Source organism: Zalophus californianus, chromosome 2 (genome assembly GCF_009762305.2).
Source record: "Zalophus californianus isolate mZalCal1 chromosome 2, mZalCal1.pri.v2, whole genome shotgun sequence".
Taxonomy (NCBI): Eukaryota; Metazoa; Chordata; class Mammalia; order Carnivora; family Otariidae; genus Zalophus; species Zalophus californianus.
This window is the reverse complement of record NC_045596.1, coordinates 100,333,791-100,355,749: the sequence shown is the minus strand read 5'-3', so window position 1 is coordinate 100,355,749 and position 21,959 is coordinate 100,333,791. Positions and strand designations below refer to the sequence as shown.

At 36.4% G+C, this 21,959-nt stretch overlaps 1 protein-coding gene and 1 long non-coding RNA gene across 2 annotated transcripts in view; one reads left to right on the top strand and one right to left on the bottom strand.

Annotated features, from left to right (window-relative positions):
* The window catches only part of QRFPR (pyroglutamylated RFamide peptide receptor), a 42,428-nt gene extending 41,546 nt beyond the window's left edge, over positions 1–882 (top strand). Inside the window, 1 exon segment of the mRNA XM_027600558.1 lies at positions 121–882. Coding sequence (XP_027456359.1) covers positions 121–521 — 401 coding nt within the window. The 3' untranslated portion in view covers positions 522–882.
* Positions 883–8,227: 7,345 nt separating this feature from the next.
* On the bottom strand, positions 8,228–17,316 carry LOC113925897. Its single transcript, XR_003521083.2, has 3 exons — positions 16,973–17,316; positions 16,638–16,828; positions 8,228–8,527 (listed from the first exon to the last, which is right to left on the bottom strand). It is a non-coding gene; the product is annotated as an uncharacterized LOC113925897 (long non-coding RNA).
* Positions 17,317–21,959: the final 4,643 nt, after the last annotated feature.

Sequence of the window (21,959 nt, the reverse complement as noted above, 5' to 3'; positions counted from 1 at the left end):
AGACTTTTTCACACCTTTAGCCACTTGTTGAAGTGTTCGGTAAAGACAGATGATAAACAGAAATTTTACTCTCTGCTCATTAGAACATAATGCAGTCTACACTATTACTTTTTATTTCAGGCAATTTTGAAAAGGAATATGACGATGTCACAATCAAGATGATTTTTGCGATAGTGCAAATAATTGGATTTTCCAATTCCATTTGTAATCCCATTGTTTATGCATTTCTGAATGAAAACTTCAAAAAAATTTTTTTATCTGCAGTCTGTTATTGCATAGTAAAAGAAACCTTATCTCCAGCACGAAGGCATGGAAATTCAGGAATAACAATGATGCAGAAGAAAGCAATGTTTTCCCGCAGAGAGAATCCTGTGGAAGAGACCAAAGGAGAAGCATTCAGTGATGGCAAAATTGAAGTCAAATTGTGTGAACAACGAGAGGAGAAAAAATATCTCAAATGACATCTTGCCCTGTTCAATTCTGAACTTTCTGAGAATTCTGCTTTAGGCAGTGGGCACTAATTATAACAAGGTCTTCATAATTAGTACCATTCATAGCTTACTCAGAAGAGAAAATTATTTTGAGCAAAGGGTAAATAATTTTCTATTCTTGGAATGATAAAAAGAAGGAAATAAATCATTTTTTCATAAAAAATATAACATACATGAAAACACAGTTTTGAAAAATTAGTAAACCATCCTTCTAGATCATAAAAGTGGATTTAAGAAAAAAACCGGTACAGAAATAGATGTTCTCCCCCCTCAATGCAGTCAATGTAATATGACTCTTTTTTTTAAAGATTTGTTTATTTATTTTAGAGAGAGGGGTGGGGGAAAGGGGCAGAGGGAGAGAATCTTAAGCAGACTCCCCACTGAGTGAGGAGCCCGATGGGAGCTCCATTTCAGGACCCATGAGATCATGACCTGAGCCGAAACCAAAAGTCGGGTGCTTAACCAACTGAGTCACCCAGGCACCCCTGTAAGGTGACTTTCTGTGTATTGCTAAATTCGATGAGAAAATAACTTAAAAATTATACCTTCTTTCTTGAATAATTTAATAGTTGAATACAGTAATGTGATTTGCAGTGCACTGTTGGAGCTTGGTGATACAGTCTCTTGCAAATGAGGTCTGACCAATAATCATAAAGTCCAAGAAGATGGAGAAGCCGCAAAATGACAGATGGGTGAGATTTAGAGGCAGATGCCGGGTTTGAGCTTCTTACAGCCCTACCAGCTACCACTGCCATGATGACTGGCAAGGTACTGAGCCACTTTAAGCCTCTATATTTTCCTGTGTAAACTGGTGTGGTGCCTCCTTTGCCTCTCAGGGCCACTGCCAGCCCTTTGTACTCTAAAGCACCCGCACGTTCTGAAGCATTTTCCAGGCCTCCCCTTTCTGTTCCCTTTGGCTTCCTGAGAGTGGCCCGTAACCGAGTCCAGCTTTTCACCTGTGCCTGGTTGGTAGCTGGTTCCTCTCATCAAAAGGAGGATATTTCTGGCATCCTCATGTATAGGTTGACTGTAATAGACGTAGGCCAGTCTAACTATCTCAACTATTTCTATTTTTAAACCCCTTATTTTACTGGTGGGATGAAAGACTGACTGTTATATAAAAGGACTTTCTGATGTAGTTAGCAGATGAGAGAGAGAATCAGCTCCAAGCCCATGAGATTTTACTGTGCTCAAGACTGACCCCCAAGAGAGCGAGGCCAGGAAGAACAACAGAGTTCCCCACCCCTATCCCTGACCTAAATCTCCCTTGAACTTAACCGCTCTTCTTTCCAGTCTTCTCTTCTTACCCTCAAATGTCATGGAACCAGTGACCATGTCCCAGGGCCCTGTCACTTCCCCTTTAACATCTGAGGTTCCCAAAATCCATTCACAGCCTCTTGGCTCAGGTGTTTCTTCTGCCTCCAGTCTTCCAGCACTTCCTCTTTCTGCCAGGAAGGACAGAAAGGAAGAGAAGCTCACGAATTCTCACGGTATTTCACTTGTGAAGCTTCAAGGTTTGGGAACCAGAGAACTCAGGCCATGGGGATCTTTCAAAATAATAGACATTTAACTTTATAGGTGTGTCAAGATAAACATGGATAAAGAAACAAAAACGAAACATTGTGTGGTATTAAGAAAAAATGGCAATATGACACAAGAAAATTAACAAAGTCAAGAGAAGAAACCTGATGATTAGGTTTGTGTTGAAATGGACTTATTATGAGTTATGTGTGTGCATCCTCCTGTTATGACTAGCTACCCTGTGGCAAAACAATAATTGTCATCAAATCATTAAGCCATTAAATATGAATCGGATTCTCTGATTTTGCTTATCCTTATTTAATCAGTAAATATCCATCTGACTCTTCCTAAATTTGATGTGTACACATGCTCCAAATATAACTTAATGAAGAATGGATAAATCAACACTGTTACTGACCATTTAATTATTAAGATTAGAGATTTTTAAAATTCTTAAGCATTGCACACCTTGATCTAAAAACATTTAGATATTAAATTATAATTTAAATAATTACTCTAAAATGTCCATTCTATGAAAGACTTCTCCCTCCTCACCTTGCATTAATGCCATTTCAGAAACAAAAATAGAGCACTTTTTAAAAAATATTTTATTTATTTATTTATTTATTTATTTGACAGAGAGAGACACAGCGGGAGAGGGAACACAAGCAGGGGGAGCGGGAGGGGAAAAAGCAGGCTTCCCATGGAGCAGGGAGCCCGATTCCGGGGCTCGATCCCAGGACCTTGGGATCATGACCTGAGCTGAAGGCAGACACTTAACGACTGAGCCACTCAGGTGTCCCAATAGAGCACTTTTTAAATTGTCCTTTAAACATGCAATCTTTTTACTCTGTTATAAAGGTTTGGAAGAGAAAACTGGTCCAATCCATTATTGAGAAACTGATACAATTAGCCAAATCAGCTCTGAGTCCAGTCTGGGCACTGAGTCCTGACGAAGTTGTAACACAGCTTATGGAGCCCAGAGAGAGTTCACCTTCGATTTGCAAAAGGAGCTGTGGTAATGGTCTTTATTTTGCTTTCCTCTGACTTCACAGGCCCCTGAGCCTCTTAGGGCCTTTGTCCTCCACCCAGGCATCTGCTTCCTTACCCCCCTTTTTTTTCCTTTGCCTTGGGCTGTCACTCATTTTATTCCATCTGATTTCCCCTTAATTTGTGCTTGAAGTGAGAATTGAAAAGGTCTCTTTGGATCCAAGAGGTAGGGTTGTGGAGGGGTACAGAAAGCTAGTCATTAAAACCATTCATTAGCATTTGGGTAAAATGTCTATGAAATCAGTGAAAAGATATGCATCCCTGCTCAGACCTTTAAGCCTTTTAGTTCATTATTGATCATTATGTCAAAAAGAGCTATGTCTTTTCTTCCACTCTACCAAAACAAAAACAAAAACAAAAGCAAAAAAAAAAAAAAATCACCTCTTTTATCATAGTTTGTTATGGATCAGGACATTAGCACTATGCATGCTAGTTTGACTAAGATTAATTTCTAAGTCCAAATATGTTTTAAAAAGAAGAACCAAGTTGCAGGGCATATACCACCTTGTTTGAAGACCAATTATAAATTACAATAATCAAAAGAGCATGGCATTGGCCTACGGATAGACATATAAACAATTGCAAAAGAATAGATATCAAGAGTGGATGCACATATATATGGATGACTTATTTTGACCAAGGTGGCAATATAATTTAATACAGGAGTCCTTCAAATTTTGAAAGAGACCCACCCATGAAAAAGTGTAGATTGGCTACATATTTTTAGATGTTGTTCTTTATTCACTTATTCAACAATACTTTTGGAGTTCCTACTATGTGTCAGACCTAGACACCCTATTTCCATTTCAAGATCAAGAAAATCCTTTCTACTCTGAACCAGATGAGGCTAAAGAAGGTTGGTTGGCAAATGAGAGAAAAGGGGGAAGAAAGTCATAAAATCAGGTGGATCTATGTACTTTAAAAACATGCACAGCCTTCCTGGTTTATATCTCAGGCCCTTTGTCTTCTTGTTCACTCAGATTTTTGTTTTCTAGAACTGAGATTATGATTCATCTATGAAAGAAAAAAATCAGAAAGAAATGAGATAAAAGGACATACTCCAATTTGTGTATTTAGAATCCTGAGAAGACAGGAGTAAGTGAAATATTGTGCCAACTCCACTGGTTTCTGGTCACCATGACAGATGCCTGGGCTGTTGCTATGTTTACAAAACTGTGTTAACTCAGGAAAACCTACATATGAAGAAACAATTTTTATTTTTATTTTATTTTATTGTTACTATTTTTTGAGAGAGAAAGAGTGCATGCACACACACTATGGGGAGGGGCTGAGCGAGAGGGAGAGAGAATCTCAAGCAGGCTCCATGCTGAGCATGTGGGACTCAATCTCATGATCCTGAGATCATGACTTGAGCCGAAATCAAGAGTTGGATGCTTAACCAACTGAGTCACCCAGGTGCCCCGAAACCATTTTTAAAAGAAATCTTTGATCTGGCAAAGGTAGTTTTAAAAAAGGAGATTTCAATGAAAAAGATCATCCGGGGAACCTATAATTATAGCTCCTCTTTGTAGGGAGTAGATGTTCAAGTGTCACAGTTTTTCTCTAAACTCCACCAGCCTGAATGGGTTCAAAAATAAAGAATTTCTTATTTAAGATAGCAGACTGTGTGAACATATTTATTTTCCTTGCTGAAATCCTACCAGAATGATAACAAAAGAGTAATGAAATGTACAAACCCACAACATCGATGAAAAACAAAGGGTAGTCACTGTGGATGAGAATTTTCAATAAATTTCTTGAAAACATAACTTAGATGTTGATTATGAACATCATAATCATGAAGAAAAACAGTGGAAGTTATAGGTTAGAATATACCCAGGGAAGACCAAAGCAAAAAGAAGGAATTACTCTCTTCAGCAGAATCCTAGAGAGACTTGGGATCTTTTAGAGGGTATCTGAGAGGGAGAGTGAGAGAAAAAGATGTGTTAAAAGGGAAGGAATTCCTTGATGATTTGTCTACAGAAAGGTTAGCAACCCCAGTCCATCCCATTATTCACCATGTACAAAATGGCCATAACAAAGGTGTTTAATTCTCAGTACTTGACAATTCCTCCCCCCCCTCCACAAACACACAGGTTTCCTTTTGAATGAAATTGGAGAGCTACAGCAGTTAGTGTGACTATTGGCAGAAACCACAGGGTTCTGGAATACCAGAGTGCCCTAGTGTAATGAATCCACACTCAATTAGCCTAATCAGAACCAGCCACTTGCCACCATCAGCCCATGTTCATGGAGCTCTCGGTCAGTTCTCATTTCTGCCTCCTTAAAGGATTGTTAGACATTTTAGAACATCCTGAAAAATGAAGGAATGAGACTATGATAGAGATAGAAAACTAACTCTAGAATAATCAAATAATTCAAGATAGAAAAAGAAAATTTAGAAATGCATTTAATTAGTACTACACCTCACAGAGGTGTAAGAAGATATTACTTTTATAAAACCATCAAAAGAACATGCTACAAAAGGAAAAACTGGGGTTAATAAAACTCTAAGAAATTAGAAATAGATTGCTGAAGTTAAAAGTAGATAATTTACTTATCTTTATTCCTCATATATTTAAGAGGAGCCCAAAAAATTTCCTTCACAAGTGTTTCCTAAAGTACGTTTGTATGGCAAACCTCTTGAGGCTATGTTTATTATTCAGAGTGTTGTCTGGAGACAGATGGCACACTCAAACTGAGTAATTTGAGGTGACATTAATAAAGGGACAATTTACAAAGGAGTGAGCAGGGTACAGAAAAACAGAAGGATTGGTACAGTACCAGCTGCTAATGATAGCAAGGCAGTGTTTCCATTCTTAGGCCTGAAGGGCAGACAAAAAGATGGAGGATGAGCAGAGGGAAGAAGAGGAAGAACAGGAGGAGAAAAAGAAGAAATTGAGAGACAGTGAAAGATCTGTGCATAGGGAGCCACCTCTTGAAGCTGTGACTGTCAGTGGAGGTGTGAGCCAGCACACGCTACTCCTCATGGCAAGTGCCACGAGCACAAATGCACTAACCTGACTCATGCTTCCTCTGATCCGCAAGTGGTCTCCATTCCCCAAACATAGTTGAGAGGCAAGAGAGCCGCCTTGATCCAGGCGTGGAGCAGAATGTTGCAGGGGGGATGATTCCAGGTGGACAAACAGAAGATATCCAGTACATGAATGCCTGACCATATTTAGTCATGTGTTCATACTTAAACGGTGGTTAGGTAGATATAAAAGTCTAAGTTCTCAGTTCATTTCATTCACTACATCTAAATCTGTGATGTTTTGTTTTATTTCAATGTGCTGTTTAGAATTCTGTTAGCCTGAGGTATCTTCTTTCTCTTTGGCATCTTTTAAATTTGCTCTTTGACTTAGATCGCATAAAATTTTACCACCATGTATTTAGATGTGTATTTTCTTTTCCTTTGGTACTCTTTGAGTACTTTCAGTCTGAGGATTCTCATCTTTATTTTTGGAAAGCTCTAGTTATTATTTCTTCAAATATTTCCTTCCCTCCCTTTATTTTTGTTTTTTCTTCCAGAATTTCTATTCTATGGATTTGACACTTCTACTTCCACTCTTCATTTCACTCAGTTTTTCATTAATGATTTTTTTCATCTCTTTAAACTTCCTTGATGTCTTCTGGGAGCATTACTTAATTTGATATTCTTGCTCAATAATTTGTTCTTTTTCTCTAACTACTCTGCCTTTTGATCCTGGCATATGATATTTTTATTTCAAATTTTACATTTTTCATACTGAGCATATCCACTTGAATTTTCATTGTAACTGCCAGTTTGTTTTTCATATCATCAGCATATTTATTATGCTTATTTTCTTTTTTAAGATTTTATTTATTTATTTTATTTTTACTTATTTATTTATTTGTAGAGAGAGAGAGTGTGTGAGCAGGGGGAGGGACAGAGGGAGAAAGAGAGAGAGAGAATCTCAAGCAGACTCAGTGCTGAGTGCTGAACACAGAGCCCAATGCGGGCTGAACACAGAGCCCAATGCGGGCCTCAATCTAAAGACCCTAAGATCATGACCTGAGCCGAAATCAAGAGTTAGATGCTCTACTGACTGAGCTACCCACACACCCCTGTTATGCTTATTTTAAATTCTTGATCTCCTCATTCCATTTATTTTACATGACTACACAGATTGGTTATTCTACCTTCATCCTTTAATAGCAGCTGTGTTTTTCAGATGTCTCCTTAATTTACTCTGTGTGTCCTTATTGTCTCTTAAAGTGTTAGAGATCTTGGCTAGTAGTATGCAGGAGGCCTGAAGAGGGGCTGCATCCAGGTGCTGTCCTCTTTGTGAGTTTACAGAAAGAGAGGATGTCCTTGAAGGCACAGAGCTGCTAGCACCCCGATTTAGACCATTCTATCCTTGTTTACTCCTTTCCCCTCAGGTAACCTTGGCCATTTTATCACAATGTCAACTGAATTCTTTTTTCCAATGAGGATGAAGTCATCACATTTTTATTCTATCCATTTATCTATCCATCTAATATATATTTGTTGAGTGACTTCTTTTTTTTTAAAGATTTTATTTATTTATCAGAGAGAGAGAGAGAGACAAGAAGCAGGCTCCCCGCTGAGCAAGGAGCCCGATGTGGGACTTGATCCCAGGACCCTGGGATCATGACCTGAGTCAAAGGCAGACGCTTAACCGACCGAGCCACCCAGGCGCCCCTTGTTGAGTGACTTCTATATGCCAAATTTGCATTTACAAGATAGTAGCTCTACTCATTAGTTATTAGTCCATAGAATGGGTTTTGAACAAAACTAACTGATCATCTTGAAAACAAGTAGATACACATAACTTTACCAAATAGCCATTTTTAAAACTTTTGAGAACATGATAAAGCAAGAATTTATAAAATGTGCAAAATTTACATATTTATGCCTGTAAAATAATTGTTTATACTTGAAAATGCAGTCTTATTGTGAACCCTGAGAACTTGGAGCTGTTCTATTTTTAATAACAGGAAAAAAATAATGAGAAAGCCGAAGAAAACAGGAGGAATAGATCTGATTTTCTTTGAGTAGATATGAAAGGCTCTCCCTCCACCCTCAGACACAGATAAGAGGGGTGGCTACAGGAGGTGGGTGGGAAGTGTGCATGCAATGTGGCACGGGAAACGTTGAGAGGGCAGATTTCTGTGAGGGGATGAGATTTTGGGTTACCTGCTATCATTGCTTTCATTGAAAATTTGGTGTGGCTGAGCCTCTGGACACCACCTCTTCCTTATCACCTCACTGGGTGGAAAAGGAAGAGGGTGTTTTTTCTCTTTTGAGGCCCTTACCTTGCAGGGAATAAGGTCCTCTGAGACTGGAATCTCACTGAGGCTTTCAACATTATGTAGGAGAAATGTTAGCTTTAAGATTGCCCGAGAACTGGTTAACGTTGTGTGTTTCCACGGTTATAGATGACATCTTCATCCTCAGCTGGTCTTTCGTCAGTACATGCCTGTGTCACAAGAGGGATAGGGTAAGAATATATGGTTGAATCACATCCAAGAAGGTGTTATTTACTGGGGGAGGGCAGAGAGAAACAGCTAAATTATACCATATTAATTTATTTGCTTTAGATAAAATAAAGTTAAAATTAATAAAATTAACTCTAACTACAGAGTTTCTATTTCCTAGGTTGGCAGGAAGCTAGTTTAAACATTGAGTCACTGGTTACTCCATTTGCAAATATTAAACTTATTTATAATTTGTTGTTAACAGAAATATGTACCATGTTGTGTAGATTTAATTTAAATGCCTACTCAGTTAAAACTAAATTTCTCCAGAAACATGCTTTTCTAAAACAAACAAGCAAATAACATCAACAAAAAGTAAACGCATAATTAAATGAAAATAAAAGAGTCATACTATACTTACACTTTACTTTTGGTCAAAAGAATAGGAAGTTGGGCTTCATAATAAAAATAAAAGAATTTAGGTAAATGAATAACTTAAATTGGAATAATTCAAGCAATTTTTTATCTCCAATATCTGTTTGGGGTTTTTTTATCTGATGATTACCTTACTTTTACAGATCATTGAGAGTATAAAGCTCAAGACCTAAAACAAAAGTAGATATTCTTATTTTGCCCACTAAAATTGAAGTACTACTTTTCTCATGTTATAAATCTTTACTGCCTCACATTTGGGAAAAATACAATGGAATGTATAGTAAATAGATAAAGCCATTTATATTTGGTATTAGAATGCAAGTAGATTTAAATTACAGTTGTGCTTGATGTTAGAATTCGTATCACTTTACCAAAATAGTGAAGCTGTCCTTTATGTATGCTCCTTAATTTAGTATGTATTTATTAAGTGCCTGTGGTGGTTAAAACGCTAGGCACGCAACACAAAATAAATGCTCACTCTGGGAGCTTATAGCCTGTACTAGTATAAGAAAGGGAGAAAAATTTCAGGTAAAATGGGCAAGTTGAAGAGAACAATACACCTATTACAGAGAAATCAGCTGGTTTGGAATCAGAGGAGGAGGACTATGTTGGAGATGGCAGTGAATAGGCATCAGGAATAAGCCATGATAGAACTGACCATAAATTGAAAGGAAAAAGGCCTTAAATGACCAGATGTATTTTCTAAAATTATTTAATACTTTTTAGTCAGAAGCTGATCTGTGGGATATTGAGCTTGTATGCCCTGAAAATTTCTTTGGATGTGTTGTGTGTGTGTGTCTGTAGTTATCTTCTAGCTATTTCAATTATTTTTCTATTATTCTGTTCAAGATTTTTCTGAAGTGTTTTCCCTTTATGTTTTATGCATGATTGTTTGATCTTCAAATTAAGACTGACAGTCTTCCAATTAGGACTTCTTGGATCAGCTCTTTCCTTCTTACATCCTACTGTGTAGACTTTCTTGCATTCTCTGTGATTATAACAAATGTAATAAATAAATATATACAATTATAGTAATATAATACATAAATAAAGTAATAAAATATCATGCTGTTGTAAGGATTAAGAAAACATTTATGTAAATGTACCCACACCAGGATGCATATGAAAACACTTACTCATTACATTGATAATAGTTTCCTTGCTTGCCCACTCTACCTCTGAAATGTTTTTGAGAACTCACTTATTCCAAGATATTCTTTCTGGGAACTGAAACGCTTGACGTACATAACTTCTTTCTGACTGAGAAGGGGAAGAAACTCTCTAACGAGGCGTGTAGAGAGTTAGATTTGGTTCATTTTCAATAACAGTGAAAAAAAATTTTTTTAATGCTTAGCAAAAAAAAATTGCCTTTGCTTTTAAGACATCTAGGTATTTTTTTTTTTGCAATGCATTTCACATAGCATAAAATTTACCATTTAAAAGTATGAAATTCAATAGTTTCTAGTATATTTACAAAATTGTGCAACCATCACCACTGTTTAATTTCAGAATATTTTCATTACATCAAATCAAAACCTTGTATTCAAGAGGAGTCACTCTCTACTATGCCCTTTCCTAGCCTCTGGAAACCACCAATCTACTTTCTGTCTCCATGGGTTTCCCTATTCTGGCACCTATTTGCCTTTTCAGCCTATTCTTAACAACAATAACAAATAACAAAATAGAACAATTATAACGATATACTGGAATAAAAGTTTTGTGAATGTGGTCTCTCTCTCAAAATATCGTATTGTACTGTACTCAGCCTTCTTCTTGTGGTGATGTGAGATGATGAAATGCCTCTGTGATGAGATGAAGTGAGGGGGATGACATAGGTATGGTGATGTGTTAGACTAATATTGACCTTCAGAAGGAGGATCATCTGCTGCCAGACCACTGTTGACCACAGGTAACTGAAACCATGGAAAGCAAAACTCCAGACAAGGAGAGACTACTGTAAGGTTTACTATGTTGTCGTATGTACCAGTAGCCCATTCCTTTTTAAGGATGAATAATATTCCATTGAATGGATATACCACTTCTAATCAATTTGTCAGTTGATGAACACTTTTTCTACCTTTCGCCTAGTATGCATAATGCTGTTATAAACATTCATGTATGAGTTTTTGTTTGAACATATATTTTCAATTCTGCTGGATATATACCTAGGATGGAATTGCTGGGTCATAAGGTAACTCTATGTTAAGCTTTTTGAGGAACTGTCAAACAGTTTTTCACAGTAATTACACATTTTTTCCTTTCCAACAGCAATGTTCAAGGGTTCAAATTTCTCCACAATCTCACCACACTTGTTATTCTCCAATTTTTTGATCATAGATGTCCCAGTGAGTGTGAAGTGATATTTCACTGTGGTTTCGATTTGCATTTCACTAATGTGTATCTTTTTGTGTGCTTATTGTCCATTTGTATATCATCTTTAGAGAAATGTAGATTCAAATCCTTTCAGTTTTTTAATTGGGTTATTTAGGTTTTTATTGATGAAGTGAAAGAGTTCTTTATATATTCAAATCTAGCTCTTTATTAGATTTATGATTTGCAAATATTCTCACCTATCCTGTGGATTGTCTTTTCACTTTCTTAAGTGTCTTTTGAGATACAAAATATTTAAATTTTGATGAAGTCCAATTTACCTATTTTTTCTTCAGTTGCTTGTGTTTCACGGCATATCTGAAAAAACATGCTTAACCCAAGGTAACAAAGATTTAGATGTATATTTTCTTCTAAGAGTTTTAGAGTTTTAGCTACTACATTTAGAACTTTCATCCATTTTGAGGTAGAAGTCCAAATTCATTCTTTTGCATATGGCTATCCAATTGTCCCAGTGCCATTTATTGAAAGACTATTCATTCATTCATTGAATGGTTTTAGCACCTTTGTCAAAAACCAACTGACCAAGAATGTTTAGATTTATTTCTGGACCCTCAATTCTATTCTATTGATGTATATGTCAGTTTTTATGCCAGTACCACACTGTCTTGATTAATGCAACTTTATAATAAACTTTAACATCTGGAAGAATGAGTACTCCTGCTTTGTACTTTCTTTTCAAGATTGTTTTGGGTATTTTGGTTCCCTTGCATTTGCATATGAATTTTAAGATGTTCTTTTTTTAATTTCTGCAAAAAAAAAAAAAAAAAGTTCAAATTTTGATGGAGATTGCACTGAATCCATACATCAGTTTGGGGAATATTGCAACTTCAACAATATTAAATCTTTCAGTCCATGAACATGGGATGTTTTTCTATTTATTTGTCTTCCTTAATTTATTTCAACAATGTTTAATAGTTTTTGTGTACAAGTCTTATACTTTTACTTAATTTATTCCTAAGTGTTTTATTCTTTTTGATATAATTATAAATGAAATTTTAAAAAATTTCCTTCTCTGGTTGTTCATTGCTGCTGTGTAGAAATACAACAGATTTTTGTATATTGAACATGTACCTAGTACTCTTGTTGAACTTCTTTATTTGCTCTGATTATTTTTATTGTGGATTCCTAAGCTTTTCTATATATAAGGTCATGTCTTCTGTGAATAGAAGTAGTTTAATTTTTCCTTTTCAATGTGGATGACTTTTATTTCCTTTTTTCCCCTCATACCCTGACTAGAACCTCTAGAACAATGTAGAATAGAAATAGTGAGAATGGAAATGGCATTGTTCCTGATTTGGGAAACAGTATTTCTCCATAAAGTATGATATTAGTTGCGGGTTTTTCATAAATGCCTTTTATCAGGTTGGATAAGTTCCTTTCTATTCATGTAATATCTATTGAGATGTTCATGTGGTTTTTGTCCTTTATTCCATTAAAATGAGGTATTGTATTTGTTAATTTTCATATGTTGAATGAACATTCCATACCTGGGAAAATCCCACTTGGTCATAGGTACATAATTCTTATATATCACTAAATTTGGTTCGCGAGTATTTTGTTGAAGATTTTTGCACCTGTAGTCAAAAATGGATACTAGTGTATGATTTTATTTTCTTGTGATTATTTTATCTGGTTTTGGTGTCAGGGTCATACTGTCTCGTATAATGAACTATCAACTTGTTCCCCTTTTTCTGTGTTTTGTTTTGTTTTTGGAAGAGTTTGTGAATATGTTAATTTCTCTTTAAACATTTAGTAGAACTCATCCATAAAGCCATCTGGGCCTGGCTTTTTTTGTGGGATTTTTTTTTTTTATTACTAATTCAATCTCTTCATTTATTATTGGTTTATTCAGATTTTAAATTTCTTCTTCAATCAGTTTCAGTAGTCTGTGTCTTTCTAGGAATTTTTTTTGAGAGAGAGAGAGAAAGCGAGCACAAAGAGGGGGAGGGGCATAGGGAGAATGAAAGAGAGAATCTTAAGCAGGCTCCATGCTCAGTGCAGAGCCCGACGCAGGGCTCCATTTCACAACCCTGAGATCATGACCTGAGCTGAAATCAAGAGTCGGACGCTTGACCAACTGAGCCATCCAGGGGCCCCAAATCTTAGAATTTTTAAGTTTCATCTAAGTTACTGATTTTTTATACAAAAAAATTGTATAATTTTTATAGTATTCTCTTATGATCCTATTTCTGTAAATTCACAGTAATATCCCACCTTCCATTCTACTACATAGACACACAGAACTAAATTTGGTAATATTTTCTTCACTTTCCTAGAATTAGGCAAGAGTCCACTAAAATGAGAAAACACGTGGTTCTTGATTTTACCCTAGATTTTCTGAAAATGGGCCACAATTCTTCCTCAAAACTTTAAAATCATTCATATTTTTTATTATTAATCTTTTATTGCTCTATCATCCTGCATCTATTAGGGTTCAATCACTGATAGAAGAACACACATAGACTCTAGCCTCATGTATTTAAACAGATCAAGCCTTTTTTTTTTTTTTTTTTTTCTTAATTAGCCAACATTGACAGGTGAGGAACTGGGAAGCCAGTTCTTGCTGCTGGCTCCAAACCCACACAATTTCTGCCCCTAGCCATTCCATGAGAATGGACAACTTATGATCCGCTGTTTAACACTGGAAAATGAGGAACTCAGCCTTGGGACCTCTGCATTAGCTGTCACAGAAAAGCCAAATGTTTCTGTGACTAACTTTACCAGCAACATCCAGAGTTTTGCCCACACTAGTTTCATCAATTCTCAAGGTGATACCATTGGTACACACACAGGTTTCCTAATGCTTTTATTATAATTTATTTATAACTTTAGCCACTTAGAAATGTAAACAAATTTTATGAGTAATTTTCTCTTTAGATACAATTTCTGTCTCCAGTAGCATCTTTTTAAATGTGTTCTTTGCTCCTTTCAGCTTTTATATACTTTTAGAAACTTTCTATTGTATTCTTCTTCACATAACTCATGTTTGCCAACCTGCTAGCATTGGCATTTTTGTTCTCTGAGTTAAAGTTTACTTCAACTTCCCCTCTACAGCATCGTTACATATTTGTGAGATAATAAGTACTTATATTTTCTTAAGTATTTGAAAGGACACCTACACTTTAAATGTCTGAAACTATAATGCAATAGCAACAAGCATTTACTTGAAGCCAGAACGAGAAGAAACAAATTACATGATATGGGGGGAGGGCATAATTAAAAAAAAAAACATAATCTTCTCTCAAATCAGTGGAAAAAATTGCCAATGAGAACCCTGAATCAAGAGTAATTTTCAATACTGTGTTCCCTTTTGACTTAAATCCATTTGTCTTATGGTGCAAAATAGGAGATTCTTGGATATGAAAAGCAATACTCTGCCTGGGAATTCCCAGAACACAGTGGTATAACATTTTCTTGCTGTCTTCATTCTACCAGAATACCTAATCTGCATTCATTACACATTCTTTCCATAGAAAGTGTCTTATTTATCCTCATCCACCTATGTCCAAGTTTATTTGAATGAAATCTCTTGGCATGTCTCTCTTTCTATTATAAACTTCGTATTGGAGTATTATATATATATATATATACACATATTATGTATATATAGAGAGAAAAGTACATAAGTCATAAGCATTGAGCTCAAAAAATGAAAGGAATTTTAGAATTTTTTTCTGCTGATACCAGTGTTGGCTTTATTATAAATTATGCTCCATGTTTTCTTACTGAGTGACATCTCAGCTTACCCCATTGAAAATAATTGTCAAATGGCATATATTTAAATGTTTCAGATTTCCAAAGAGATCAGTTACCATATTAGAAACTGAAAAATTAGAAAAAATCAATTAGTTGATCATTTTTGGAGCCACTGGGTGATTGATCTGGCAACCATATGCATGTGTTATGACTGAATCCTCCTGGGAAAGCGGAGGCCAAAGCTTACTGAGATTTATAGAGGGAGAGCAGCACCAGACCTAAATCTACAGCCCGCACTTTTTCATGCACCAGGTTGCTCAGCAGTGGCACACAAGATGAAGTTTTGGTGGCATTCAGTTGAACATTTTGAAACTTAGATGTCATGTATTTATTTTAACATGCCCTGGAAAAAAAAAACTAATGGTTCTGTCAAGCTTATAATTTCTCAAAGAAGAATTTGGTGAGTCACAGAGAAAACTTTTAGGCCGAAATCCTGGGAGGCTGGTACTGAAGATTGGCTCACTACCTCCATTCCCACCTGCATGAAGTGGAACTTACTGCACATTACAGTCTGGGAGATATGGACTACATTTCCTCCATGCCTTTAGAGGTCAGACTTCCCTGCGATCTACCATCAGCCTGGGACCTAGGAGACACACCTATTACACTTACGTATCTACCTTCATAACTGTCACTCATAATTATTTAAGAGCATAAATGGAAATTAGGGAAAGGCCCCACTTCTGCCGCTCGTTCTGCCTCTGTGGAGAAACACAACCATGAGAGCACCTGGTTTTCTGTGGCAGCTGCAGCAGAGGCCCCCTTGACTCTCTTCCATCACTAACCTATTTCACCCCCGTGTCATCATAGTTAGGGTTTGGTTGAAGGCAACAGAACACCCGTTAGTCAATTTATGTCAAAAGAGGTTAAACAGCAGTTTTGCGGTGACTCCTACTACTTTTGGAAGGGGTGGAGGAGCAAACTCTAGACTGGGTTTGCAGGAATTACTCTCATAAAGTGTTACTGACTTGACTAAAAGCCACTTTCTCTGCTACAGTCTGGAAGATGAGGAATCAAGAGACTACCCCTGCAATTGCTGGCTTCAAGACCCTGTCTGTCATGACTCACACACTACATGGATTGTGATTTGTCCATTCCAAATTTATTATTTTTCTTTATTTTATTTTTTATCTCTTCCTTTTTCACGTTTTTTTTAAAGATTTTATTTTTATTTATTTGTCAGAGAGAGAGCACAAGCAGGGGGAGCGGCAGGCAGAGGGAGAAGCGGGCTCCCCGCTGAGCAAGGAGCCCGATGTGGGACTCGATCCCAGGGCCCTGGGATCATGACCTGAGCCGAAGGCCGACGCTCAACTGACTGAACCACCCAGGCGTCCCCCTTTTTCACGTTTAAATAAAACAGTCTGTTGATAATGAAAAAATGCGGAGCTGTCTTTTAATGTAAAGATAGCTTAAACTTACCAAGTGCATATAGTAAATACACTGTAAAATGTTATAGTTTTAAAAAATTACATTTTTCCACTTTTTCCACCAAATCTGACCGCCATCTCCCAGCACCTGTCATTTTCTTACACATTGTTCTGTAGCTGTAGGTGGCGCCATTGCTGCACAGTGGCAGGTCAGCTGCATAAAAATTGGCCTTCAGGAGGACTCAGAACAGGTTAATTTTAAGGATCATCGGCAACTCCGGCACATGGTTGGGTCAGAGCTAAGTTTTTTCAGGTTTGGTCTGTGATTCAATGTTGGTGAATTGCCTCTACTGCCTGGAAAGTAAAGGTAAAAAAGAGTTGGCAGTCTTAATCCACAAGTGGGTTTGTCAGCAAGAGAGAAGGTACAGTACCTTAGCCTTTAGTGGGATGCTCTTGACAGCCCAGCTCATGCCTTGCTTTGCTTCTTTCAGAGCTCACCTGGGCTGGTATGAAAATCAGCCATTCTGCTCACGAGACCATCTTCAGCTGTGGGAAGGTGAGTGAGGAGTTGCCTGGGAGAGGAATCCATGACGCTGGGGGAGCCGTTTCTCATTCATCAAACTCATGCCTCTCCTCCTCTTTCCCTGACGCTCCTTCTTCCCTTAGTAACAAAGCAGGGATTCTGTCTCTTTCTGATTTTTGCGTTATGGAATAAATCATTCCCTCAAAACTTTATTTTTGGAAGAAAAACTAAAGTAGAATATGAATGTGAGCACTAAAGCCCAAATAAAGATAAATTCTGGGGCTCATTAACCTATTCAAAAGCCAAGACAATGTAACTGAGTAGGAACATTGGCTCCTGTGCCTTCCTTTGGACTCTTGACATCTTCTAGCAAACTTGAAAATGGGTGGAAGAATAATAATTCTTAGAAAACCTCAGTTACTTAGAAATCTATGTGAGCCACATGTTTGTAAATGAATGTAGTTGCATTAATAACACTAACAGACATGCTTAGTAAAGATTCACCCAACCATGACTCTGTGGGTCAGCTCTTTTGGGGGAAGTCCACTGTATTCTCAGCACTGTGATCTGCTATGTGCTTCACAGAACAGAGTTTGAACTTCACATGTACGTTTTTGGTAGGTAGAGATTTTTGTGTGGTTGCACTTAAACACACACACACACACACACACACACACACACACACAAACATAGCCTGGAGGAGTGATTTCCATATCTTAAAACAAAAATTTCCTGAGCCCCACCCACACAGATTACAATGCAGTTAAGTTTGAGGCAAAACTTGGGAATCTCTATTTCTAAATGCTCTATAGATCACTCCAAGAATTTGGCGAGTCATGGAAGTCTGGCCTGTAAAGAAGGAATCAGAAAATTGGTGTTAGAAACCAGAAAAGAGAGATGGCTACACTTCCAGGGCTTGTGCTACAATTTAAAAATCAGTACATTTACAAAACTGGAAATGAATAAAAAGATGGGCTGAGGGTGAGAAGTGAAAATTTGGATTTCTGGAATCTAAATCCCTTTACTGCCTTCTGATGACACCTTGATCAAAATTGCTTTTTCTTTCAAGTCCACTTTAGTACAGTGGTAGACTAGAATCATACACACCTTCCAATGATATCTAATAACGTGATAGAACATATTTGTGGTAAAAAAAAAATAATCTTTGTGCTGGCCCAATTCTTTATGAGCTAGTCTCTGGCTATTGGACATGCTGCACACTTACATGTCTTGGTGTTGCCAACTTTTGTGTCAAGTGAATGGAGAAGGTGGTGGAATCTAATACACACCACTGTGTAATTTAAATTGACTAATAAAGGGGCATCTGGGTGGCTCAGTCGGTTGAGCATCCGACTCTTGGTTTTGGCTCGGGTCATGATCTCAGGTTGTGATGGAGACCCACGTCGGGCTCTGTGCTCAGTGGGGAGTCAGCTTGTCTCCCTCTCCTTCTCCCTTGCCCTTCCCCTTGCTTGCCCTCTCTCAAATAAACAAATCTTTTTAAAAACTAAAAATAAATAAATAATAAACAGATAAATAAACAAACTAATAGAGAAATGTAGTCCCAAGCTATGGGCATACTGATACAAAATGGCAAAGAAAACGGGGACTATAGTAAGGTACATGTTGTTTCTAAGAGCATATTAAAATAACATGAAAAACCCAATATAGAAACTCTTAGTTCAAATAGTTCAACCTCGTATTTAAAAAAAAAGTAAAAAAAAAAAATGTGAGTCATATCCTTCTTTTCTTCACTGACTATAGATATTACTTCTTTTTGCATTAATAAATTACATTTTATTATTATATTTTATTATAACGATTTTTGTTATCCATTTTTGCATTGCTATTTTGCATTCAAGATTACCTAAGAAGTACAAAATACAATCATGACTACAACAAAGTAGTAAAAGTAGTAAAAGTCCTAAGTACTGTAAGGGGATTATAATAGCTTAACTCCATTTATCCTCTTACTATTATTTTTGCTATTGTCACATTTTTTCCTTTGGCATAAGTTATAAACTCTTGAATTTCTGTTCCTGTGCTTCTGTTTTTTCATCTGGGGCCATTATCTTTGACATGAAAAGCAACCTTTAGTATTTCTTCTATTATAGGTCTACTACCAACAATTCTTTCAACTTTGGTTATGTGAAAAGTCTTTATTTCTTCATTTTGGGGAGGATATTTTCACTCTGTATAGAGCTCTAGGTTAGAAGGTTTTGTTTTGTTTTTCTCATTCAGTTCTTTAACAGAACTTTCTAGCATACAGTTTTTGAGTGGTATTTCTGTGAAGGTAACATGGGTTTCCCCCCCCACCCTGTTTGAAGGATTTTCTCTTATTAGTTTTAGAGTAGTAAGAGTTGAAGTTTTCTTGGTATTTATCTTGCTTAGAATCTGCTGAATTTCTTGAATCTGTGGGTTATTTTTCACTAGATTTGAGAAGGTTATGGCCATTACTTCCTCACATAGTTCTTTTGTCCCAGAGCCTCTCTTCTCCTTTTAGGACTCCAGGGGTGTGTATGTTAGAGATCTTAATCATATATCATGTCTCATATGTTGCATTTGGTTTCTTCCACTCTTGTTGGCTGCCTGTGCCTTCTAAACACTTTCTGTTGAAAAAGAGTCTACAAACCTTGTCTTGTATGTTCCACCTGCTCTTAAACTCATTAAAAGATTTCTTAATTTCAAATTCTGTATTTTGCATTTCTAGAATGTTTGATTCTTTCTTACAGACTCTAATTCTCTATTCTAATCCTCCATCCTTTTATCCATTTTCTTCGTATTTCCCTCAACTTTCTTTAACTTATTAATCATGGATACTTAAAGTCTTAACCCTTAACCACAACTTCTGGATTTTCTCTAAGTTTGTCCCTATTGGCTACTTTATCTCATGTCCCCTTTGGATCCACTGTTTTGTGTTTTTATAGTATTTTAGATTCTTGTTTCTTGTATCATTTATTTCTTCTGAGGGCTGTGCATCTGCCAGTTCATCTGGGATTTTTAATAGTACTTCTTATTCTATCCTGTTTTTTATGCCATTTATCTCTTACAAGGTCTGTGTTGGAAGATGACTCTCAATTGCAAAGAATTCAAAGTTCTTTCTATTTGTAAGTTGTTGAAAAGTCACACCTTGAGAATAAGTGTTTTGAGAGACTGTTCTGAGAAAATTCCTGTGTTCTGGCCACTGCAGAGAAGCATGAAATGCTAGAATCTAAGGATTATTCATGCTTAATATATTCTGCAAATGCTATCTGCAGCTTATTAGTCCAGATTAACTTTATTTTTCCATGATTATATTTCTCTCTGTATCTTATTATTCATGGCAAGAAGAGTATTTATTTTAAGTAAATTTCGAAAAGGGAAAGCAAAGCTTCTGATTTGCTCCATTATGAAAAGGGTTCTCTCCTTTGAAAGTTATAGCTCACATGGAATCCTTTTCCTTTCCCAATTAATTAATTAATTCATCAATTCCACTTCTCATGTTCCACCTATTATTATTTTATTTAACCACTTCTTAACCATATGAGCTACACAAATATTATTTATGTATAGACTAATGCCAGAATGGTTTATTTAGCTATAAACTGATCTTCCTCTAAAAAAGTAAACATGTTGCATGTGCTTTGTACTTAAAAGAGTCCCAATCAAACATTTGAGACTCACCTAATTGTAGAGAAGGAAGGAAAATTAATCTAGGGGATTCAATCCCTGAGCCCATTTCAGAACAGCATCATACATTTTAAAGTAAAGTTGACTCATTTTCTTTGTTTCTTTAACATATTTTATTAAACCTTTACTGTCAGGAACGATTAATAAAAGAATATGCCTTCACTATGCAGACACCCTTTCTTCTATTAGGGTCACCATGACCGAAAAGCATTCTTTTGAACTTCCAGGAGAAATGGCCCCAGATTTATTTGTCCTTCATAGTCCTTTAGGGTACATATAACAACAGAAATTTGTTTAGATTATGAGTCCATTAGATTTTTATATATATATAATTTATACATATAAATCGCAGGGCAAGCAAGATTTATAAACAAATTTTAAATAGATTTGCAGAAATTATTTGTTCATCTCCCTCAGGTAATAAAGGAAGATTTGTTTTGTTTTGCTTTGCTTTGCTCTTGAAAAAATACGGCATACCTTGTTTAACAATAGATAAAAGACACAGCTTGTTGAACGGATTTGTTCCTTTAGAAGGAAAAATCAGAGACAGCTGTGTCAAGACAGCCTCAGACCCATGTAGGGGATTTTTCTGAGGTTTTCCAGTAATACCCACCCACCTCCTTAAACTCTGGTTCTGCCTTGACATATAATTCTCACTTAATACTACACACAATTTCCCTCTGATTAATATTTCAGTTCTCACATTCAGATTCACAATATTTTTAACTAGCAACCTCTCAGATATCATCTAACGGTGGTTATAGGGAAAACGCTTACTCTATCCTACCTATTATCACTCCATTTATTTACCTTCTGACTACTACAAATAATTTATAATCTCCACATACAGTAATCCACACTCATGAGAATACTTCCCAGCACCGAAGCAGAGAATCATCAGGATGTATCATTGGAAAATCCATGAAAAAATTATTACTACTTATCATTGATAAGGCTATTGAGACCTCCCACAAATATGATCCCACAATGTCTCCCTAGCATATCTGAGGCAGGGTTGCCATGGATTGAATGAAGTACTGCACATAAAATGTTGTGTGATGTCCTACATTCAGAAAACTCAAGAAATTTTAGCTATTATTAATATTATTATTAATATTAGACAGCAGTTTTTTTTTCCAACTCAGTACATAGCCATATTTCTCTTGACATTGATGTGTCCCAGAATTCTTGTAAATAAAACATGGGCCATTATCAGAAAACCGTCTTTTTTCCAAAAGATAATTAAGTTGCACATAATCACTTAATTATATCATAGTTAAGCAAAGTCTGCACTCT